At 48.6% G+C, this 8,490-nt stretch overlaps 1 protein-coding gene across 1 annotated transcript; it reads left to right on the top strand.

The window, feature by feature from the left end:
* Positions 1 to 830: 830 nt before the first annotated feature.
* RHBDD2 (rhomboid domain containing 2) lies at positions 831 to 8,288 on the top strand. Its single transcript, XM_071448097.1, has 4 exons — positions 831 to 1,022; positions 2,633 to 3,034; positions 3,637 to 3,787; positions 5,943 to 8,288. The coding sequence occupies exons 1-4, from the start codon at positions 887 to 889 to the stop codon at positions 6,331 to 6,333; spliced, it is 1,080 nt and encodes a 359-aa protein (XP_071304198.1). The 5' UTR covers positions 831 to 886; the 3' UTR covers positions 6,334 to 8,288.
* Positions 8,289 to 8,490: the final 202 nt, after the last annotated feature.

Genomic DNA, 8,490 nt, shown 5'->3' on the forward strand with positions numbered 1-8,490 from the left:
ATTCTTTTTCTCTGACAGATTTAGGTGTCCTGTGGCTGCTATCTCACTGTGAGTCCTTTCTTTAAAAAAAGTATCTTACATAGCATAGTTTCTATTTTAACATTATGTTATAACCTAAAACTATATTTAACACACTATTTAAGAAACTTAAAACAGCATAAGTTTCTAACATAACATATATAATATTCATTTTAATATTTGCAAAAAACCAATCATAAAATACACATTTTTCACAGAGAGGACCTTCTTGTGCTCTGCAATTATCTTACAGGAGGTTGTAGCCAGGTGGGGGTTGGGCTCTGCTCCAAGGGACAGGGTGAGAGGATTTAGTCATAAGCTGCATCACAGCAGGTTCAGGCTGAATATGAGGAGGAATTCCTTCACAGAAGGGGTGATTAGACATTGGAGGGGGCTGCCCAGGGTAGTGGTGGTGTCCCCATCCCTGGAGGTGTTTACAGAAACACTGAATGTGCACACGGTGCTCTGGGCTAGTTGACATGGTGGTGTTCATCAGTCACGGGTTGGACTCGATGATCCCAGAGATCTTTTCCAGGCTGATTGATTCTCTTCTCCCCAGCAGCCAGACCCTGAGGCTCGGGGGAGTGGGTGGTGGCTTAGATGGGCCTCCCACACCCTGGGGCACAGTGCGGGAACACCCGGCTAGAACCCAGCCCTGAGCGGACCTCAACTTCTCGCTGCGATATTTCTCCTTCTGAACAGGGAAAAGATAACAATAATTAAATAAAAATTCAAATGAGGGGGTGGAGATAGAGAAAGCGAGAAATACCCCCGTCACCATGGTAACGACCGCACGGCGCCTCCTGTTGCCTTGGTAACGGCCAGGCCTTCCGGCGGCGCCCGGAAGCGGCGGGCGCGCGGGGCAGCAATGGCGGCGCCCTCGGCCCCGCCGGCCGCCGCCGCCCTCACGGTGCTGCTGTCGGTCGGAGCCTCCGCGCCCGGGCTGCTGAGGGGTGTCCCCCTCGCCGCCGCGCTGCGCCCCGCAGCCCTGCAGGACGGGGAAGGTGAGCGGGGCCGCCGGCGGGCGCAGCCGCTGCCTCCTTGGTCCCTCTGCCCGCCTCATTCCGCGCCTTCCCCAAATCCCTTTGTGTCCCCTCTCTCCAGCCTCTCCTTGTCCTGCCCTGGACGCCGTGGTACCCCCCAGCCCCCATTTCTGTGCATTTCCTCAAGCCCGTCTCCGAGTCCGCTGCTCCCCCCCGTCCCTCTCTCCGTGTCCCTTTTTCTTCCCTCTCTCCCTGTCCGTGTCCCTTCCCGCTCTCCGTGCGCTTCCCCTGGCCTGTCCCGAGCCTGCTGGGCACCCATCTCAGTCCCTCGATGTCCAGCTGCTCTTCCACACCCTCATCTCTGTCCTTTAACAGTCAGCCCAGGGGATAACACTACTGGGGGCTTGAGGGATTTGCATTTCTCAGTCCCTCTTGTATTCCCAGAATGATTTTTATCACACTTTTAATTCCTGTGTTCCAGCTTACCCCCGTGCAGTGATTTCCTGTATCAGTCCAGGGCTCTGAGCTGATGGGTGATTCCACCATCTCCTCACGTGTCTCCAGGGGTTGCACTCTGTTGTTTTGTTTCTCACTGCTGTTTTTCTGGCTGTGGAACTGAGGTTGATGGGAGGGAGGTGAAGTGTCTCAATCCCTGCTATGTGCCATGGGGAACACCTAAACAGAGGACCCAGAAGCACTTCTGAGGTGTGATAACCTCCAGGCTGTGGTGAGGGTCCCTAGGATGAGGGAAGAGATGAGGATCTGATTCCAAGTTCTCAGAAGGCTGATTTATTGTTATATTATATTATATTTTCTATTGTGTTATATATAATATATAATATATGTATTGTAGAATATATACTATTATATTTTCTATTATATTATATATTATATATTATATTTTCTATTATATATTATAATCTCATATTATATATTACATTATAGAGTACTATACTAAAACCATACTAAAAATGTTCATTCATTAACAAGAATGAATAATAAAAACCTCATGACTGACTCAGAGAGTCCAACACTGCTGGCTGTGATTGGTCATTAATTAAAAACAATTCACATGGAACCAATCAAAGATTACCTGTTGGTAAACGATCTCCAGGCCACATTCCAAAGCAATCAGGTAATTATTGTTTTCATTCTTTTCTGAGGCTTCTCAGCTTCTCAGGAGAAAATCCTGGGCAAAGAGGATTTTTCAGAAAATATCATGGTGACACCAGACATTTTTGGTGGTGAAAATCAGCCTGCCAGCAATTTAAGAAGTGTTTATCTTTTTGCCAAAATCATCAGTACTGTAACAGTTATTTTTATGTCTCTTGCCTTCTCTTTTAATGAGACTGAAATTTACTACAGATGCTGTTGCTTTTTTCCAGGCAGCTTCCCAGGAAGCAGCAAGAGCCAGCCCATATGTTTGTGACACCCAAGATAGCACTTTTTCCACTCTATCTTGTTATTTATGCCTGGTTTTAAAGGCCTCAGGTTCCTTCTTTTCTCCACCAGGATAGAAATGAAAGCTCTTAATTAATCCCACGGGCTCACTCTCCCTCTGCTTAAGCCTGTAATTGTTTTCTAGCAGCCCCAGTGCTGTCTGTGCCTTTCTGAGGTGCTGCTGTGCTCAGTTCACAGGTTGATCACCTACATCTTCATCTACGAGGACCTGATCTCCCTGGCCTGTGGGGCTGTTATCATCTGGTACTTTGCTGGCAGCTTTGAGAAGAACGTGGGCACAGTGAAGCACTGCATCCTCACTGCCACTTTCTCTGTGCTCTCTGCCCTCCTCTACCTCTTCCTCCAGCCCCTTGTCTCCAGGCTGCTGGAAGTGGGAGATGCCAAGGGGTTCATGCCCGTGGCTTTTGCCATGCTGGGGGTCTCCACCACCCGCTCACGCATGAAGAGGACTCTGCTTTTGGGCTGCAGAGTTCCTGTGCTGCTGGTGCCATGGCTTGGGCTCTGCCTGGCGTGGTTTGTCCCCCACTCTTCCCTCTTGGGGAACCTGTGTGGGCTCCTGGTTGGGGAAGCCTGTATCCTTTCTGAGTGGGAAGCCCTGGGCCAGAGTGAGATCATGGTGGGAAGTGCTGTAGTTCTCACTGCTGGCTTTCCCTGGACTCTTGCCCTGCACTGAACCCTCACTGGCTTTTCTCATGCTCATCCCATTCTGCATTTGTGTTCCACCTCCCACTGCCCTTAACCCTCACTGGCTTTTCTAATCCTATCCCACTCTACATTTGTGTTCCACCTCACACTGCCCCTGACCCTCACTGGCATTTCTCATGCTCATCCCATTCTGCATTTGTGTTCCACCTCACACTGCCCTTAACCCTCACTGGCTTTTCTCATCCCATCCCACTCTACATTTGTGTTTCACTCTCACTGCGCCTAACCCTCACTGGCTTTTCTCATGCTCATCCCCTCCCATTCTGCATTTGTGTTTCACTCCCCCTGCCCCTCTCAGTGCCTGCAGAGAAGGTGGAGCTGAGGAGGGTGATGGTCTCTGAAGGTGCTGCTGGTTAGAGCAGGGAGAATTCCCCAGAGGAAGTGGTTTGGGAACAGAGGGGGCTCTGTGTGGCTGTGTCAGAAATGAGTGTGTTGTCCTCATCTCTCCTTAACAAGCTCCTGATTTCAGATGGTCTTGGCTACTGTTTCTGCTTGGATTTTCCAGAGTCTGTGGGCTCTAAGCTGGACTGGGTGTTCCCTTTCACTCTGCTGAAGAGGATACCAGGGCTGAAATACATCCCAGGGTCCTTAGCAGAGAGAAGAGCCTCTGGAAACAGCATGTAAGTACAGGAGTTCCTGTGAAACATTTGTAGGGGAATTTTGAGGTGTGAGCAGAGGCCTTAAATCATCTCTAAAAGCTGTATTGTACCTCTCCTGTTCATAGAGTGGGTGCCATGGGCAGCAGAGTCACCCAGTGATGTTACACTGGTGACATTGGTGTGACTAATGAATCACCACACATTAACTCAACCAGATCTTTAAATGGAGGTTGTAGACCTCTCCTTTGCTGCAAGGGCAGCGTGTACACATGGGAATATTGCAGCTCTGGCTGACATGAGAGCTAAGTTGTGTAACTCTGCCCCAGCTTTAGGCAATTGTTCCTGGCTATATGGCTCCCTGGGCCATGATCCTTATCTTTATCTGCCCCACCTTTCCTGCCAGGAATGCTGTGAAGTGAGTTGTGTCCAATCCTACTTAGGACCAGAGCTTTGTAAATTAAGGATGGCACTTATAAAGTTCAGTGCAGACCTTTTGGTGTCTTTTAACCTTTCAGCAGGTTTTCAGTGTCAAGGCAATGTTGCTTTATAGAAAAGAAACTTTGGGGCCCAGAGCTGACATGCAGGAAAGGTTTTAAGTTTAATACAAACCATGAGAATTCACTTGTACTCTAAAAAGTTTCAAAATGCAGGTCAAATATTTACCTATTCTAAGGTATCCTTTCAGTTTCACAGAGGAAAAATAGTTTTCTATTCAGGGTTACATTTTATGTATTGTTTAAGCCATCAGCTTGCTGTAAAGTTTTATTTGAAGTGGAAGCATTCCCAGGTGTTTGCAGTGCCCTCACCCATGGGAAACCATAAAAGCAACCCTTGCCTGCAGCAGGAATGTCCCCCAGTTCCATCAGGACGTTCAAAACGTGTGAGTGCTTGCAGGGGAGGCCAGAGAGACCCAGAATTTGTTTTCCCTCTCTCCCTCCTGTGCAAGTGCAGCTTTTGGGAGGAGAGGGAGCCTGGTTCTGTGCTGAGCCTGTGTCAGCACCAGTGCCATCCTGCTGTGCACAGCACCTCAGTGTCTGAACCTGCCTCCTTTGGTGAGGTGACACAGGCTGTTGTGACACAAAGGTATTTACATGAACGTTTGATTATCAAGCAGGGCGTGGGAAGGTGTTTCTAGGATGCTTCCACTGCTGCAGCTGAATTTGCATGTCTGTGTCTTAGATACAACTTCTGTAAATGCTTCTGGAGTTTAATTTTTATTATTTTGATGATTATTCCAAGCAAGAGCTCTTAATAGTTTGGGATTTGTTTTAATCTTAAATTTTCATAAAGTTCAGGCATTAAATGGCTGCAAGGCAGGAAATATTTCTTTGAAGTCCAGGCCTTGGCATCATGTTAATGTCCACAAATAAAAATCCAAACTCAAACCCACACCTGAAATAATTAAAAAGAAATCTCCAAGCCTGAAAATCCCAGCATGAGCCAGTCTCTTCTTCTTGCTGGGAACTTGGCACCCATGGCTTCATGAATATTGCCTGGATTCTCAGCTCTCATCCTCGTGTGCGTGGGCTGAGCAGCACTCCTGAAGTCCCAGAGGCTGAGGCTTGCAGGCAGATTGCCTCTCTCCTGATGGGTTTTGGCAGGATGAGTCATGCCTTCTGCTGGCAAACCCTTCCTAGCCCTTGCTTCTGAATGATTAATTTTATTTCTAACTCTCTCTTTTATTTCTAACTCTTTCTTCCTTCCTTTTTTTTTTTTCCCTTTGCTCTATACTCTGGGTTCTTACTCGCACCAAAGGCCTTTTGTGTTTTCTTGATAAATAACACTTGGCAGCTGTAACTTCTCCTGATTAATGACTTGGCAAATGTGTCACTCACAGGGCAGGGAGGATGTGCACAGGAATCTCAAAGCATGTTGAAATTTGGCTTTGTGTATTCCTTGCACAAAGAGTCTGAGGCCAAGAGCCAGGCTCCTTCAGTGGGTGTGGAGTGAGAGTGGGTTGGGACTGGGAACAGCTGTCCTGGGAGGCCACTAAAGCCATTTTTTACTCAAGTGCTGCTTATAATAAGGGCTTCTGTTGTAGTGAATCCCTCTGATGGGTTGCAGTGACCTCTCTGAGCGCTGGTCGGGAGGAAATCTGCCCCCAGGGCATTTCCAGCACTAATTAGGCAATGGCAGTTCTGAGCACAGTGTAACTTTCTGTTTTCTTCCTGCCCAGGATTAAAGCCGTGCCTGGCACTTACCCCACCCAGAGCTACCACTGCCCATCGCCTCTGGCTCTTCCTGCTCACCCCAGTGCTCAGGGCCAGAGCTTTCATCACAGCCAGGCTCTGGGACAGCAGGCACCTCAGCATGGCCCTGCTGCAGGACACAGCCTCAGCTCTGCCCACTGCCAAGCCAGAGGTGCCTTTGGAGAGTGCCCTGGGCAGGCCCAGGCTGGAGCCTCACCAGGACAGTGCTGCCAGCTGGGCAAATTCTCTGTCCCACAGCGTGTGTGCCCAGCTCAGCCACAGCCACCCACAGCCATGGGCCTTCAGCAAGCACCAGGGTACCCAGCAGCCCCAGTGGGCCCTGTTCCAGCTGAATTTACCAGAGTGCAGGTGTACTGATCCTCCAGAGAGCAGCAGGACTCACACAGGGCAGGAGTGCTGTGTGAGGCTGGCACAGCAGTGCTTTGTTGGGATCTGTGCTGTGTCTGGGTGAGTGTTGGTAGCTCCAGTGAAGGCCATTCCCCTGCATTTCCCTGTTCCCTGGCACAGTCTACTTGAATATTTCCTTTATAATTTTTTTTTTTTTTACTTTTTGATGTGGCTGGAGGATGGGAACTGTATCACCTCAGTGAACTTCTCATCCTTTTTATGTCTTTTCTTTGCTGCATTTAGCAGCTGCCTTTTTCCACAAGTCCACTGGAGTTCCAGTGCACCAGGTCTCCAGGCCAAGGCAGGAACCTCAGTGGCAAAACACTGAGCAAATCTGGGCTTTAACTAAGCTGCAGCAATAAGCACTTCCCATTTACATTCCTGTCTTTTTTACAGGTTTGATGTAGCTAGAACCCAAAAGAGTGAGAATCACATGAGCCTTAGGTTGTAACTTAAAATTAAATGGAGGAGGACAATGTCTGTTCTACTGGTGACTTGTGCTCTTAAGAGAGTGCCTTGAAGGGGGCTTGTTACACCAGCCTGGGGCAGGAGGATAGAATACAGAGTACCTTCTTCTGCCCCAAAACACAGCTCTGAAATGCTGAAGGTCCTGTGCCTGCATCAATGGATTGCCTTCATTTTCTGAGAGCATTGCACCAGCTCAGCCTGTATCACCAGCACTTGGCAGCCGCAAATGCCTGTGAAGTAGTGAGACACTTTTCAATAAGGGATTTTGGCCCTTTGTGGAGCAAATATTTATAAATCCAAAGAGCTGGGAGGGACCTTAACAATGGGTTAGAAGAATTAAGTGGAATGTAGCAGTGCTGTTGGGGGTGTTCACACTGCTCAGCTTCAGAAATCTCACCCACCAATATTAGCACAATCTCTCTGTTTTTTTCAGAGCTGGTGGGCAGGTGTGTGGGAGAGGGGAGTTTTCAGCCAGGGATTTACAATAGGATTCACTGTTTGCTGCCTGAGGCTATAATGAAGGAGTTGCTGGGATTTGAGCTCTATTCCCAGCTGTGTAGCTCACTGTACAGTGCCCAGGAGGAATCTGCTGTCTCTGTGTCTGTAAATCAGCCAAGATCTCAACAACTGCCCTTGACTCTCCTTGGAGTTTTGCTGTGCTCCATAAAAAAGTGCTCCATGAAGCACAAAGTGCCATTCCTGCTCTTGGAGATGCTCTTAGTGCCTCACCCATCCCCAGAAACTCAACAGCCTCAGGGCTCCTCCCTGCTCTCACTGAGCCTGGCCAGAGGCTGAGTTCTGGCACATTCCAAACCACATCCCTGCCTCTTTCATTTTTCCATCATCAGGGTGAGAACAAACCCTGAGTTGCCATCCAGCTGCTTTACTTCTCCAGCAGCCCCTCTGGAGTCACTGCCACAGTCCCATCTGGGATGCAGGGGCTTCCTTTGGGAGGAGACCAAAGTCAGTGCTGAGAACTTGCACCTCACAGGAGTAAGACATGAGTAAGAAGCTCTTCTTGTGAAGGTGAGCACCCAGGCAGGGCTTTCAGCAGCAACTTGGGAACCAACTTGGAGTTGGGGAACAACTCTGTTTCATACCTGATTATTTCCTCTGTGGGATCACAAGTGGACTTGATTTCATGGTCCTCTTTTTCCTGCTGACAGCAATTGCATTGTTATATTTTTAGTGTGGAGCAAGAGCAGGATAAGGAGCTTGTTTGGAATTTAAAAGCATGTTTTTAATACCAGGAAAGAAGTGCTAGAGATAACATTGAAATGTTGACACTCCACTCCTGTTAGTGCCTTGATTTTTCCTCCTTGTGAAATCCTTGCCTGTAAACTGAGGAATTTTACCACTGATTTTTTTCCAGAAGGGTGATGAGGATCAATAGCAATCACAAATGTTGTGTGTCTCCAGACTGTGAACTTGAAATAGAATCTGAAAGATGGACTGGTTTTCTCTGGGTGTGTTTATAAGTGGGGAGCTGGAGCTGTCCCTCTGGGGGATGGATGGGGCGAGATCTGTGGGGCAGGATCAGTGGGATGGGATCAGGAGGATGGAGTCTGTGGGGTGGGATCAGCGGGGTGGGATCAGTGAGGCGGGATCTATGGGGTGGGATGGGATCCCTGGAGTGGGATCTGTTGTGGGATGGGATCA

This window comes from Agelaius tricolor, unplaced genomic scaffold (genome assembly GCF_023055355.1).
Source record: "Agelaius tricolor isolate 1412-34295 unplaced genomic scaffold, bAgeTri1.0.p SCAF_25, whole genome shotgun sequence".
Taxonomy (NCBI): domain Eukaryota; kingdom Metazoa; phylum Chordata; class Aves; order Passeriformes; family Icteridae; genus Agelaius; species Agelaius tricolor.

Bases quoted from the DNA above. Each gene is read 5' to 3' on its own strand.
- RHBDD2 (XM_071448097.1), top strand. From the start codon at position 887: ATGGCGGCGCCCTCGGCCCCGCCGGCCGCCGCCGCCCTCACGGTGCTG. The intron at 3,035-3,636 runs GTATCCTTTCTG...TCCTGATTTCAG, and splicing joins GCTCCTGGTTGGGGAAGCCT to ATGGTCTTGGCTACTGTTTC. The intron at 3,788-5,942 runs GTAAGTACAGGA...CTTCCTGCCCAG, and splicing joins AGAGCCTCTGGAAACAGCAT to GATTAAAGCCGTGCCTGGCA.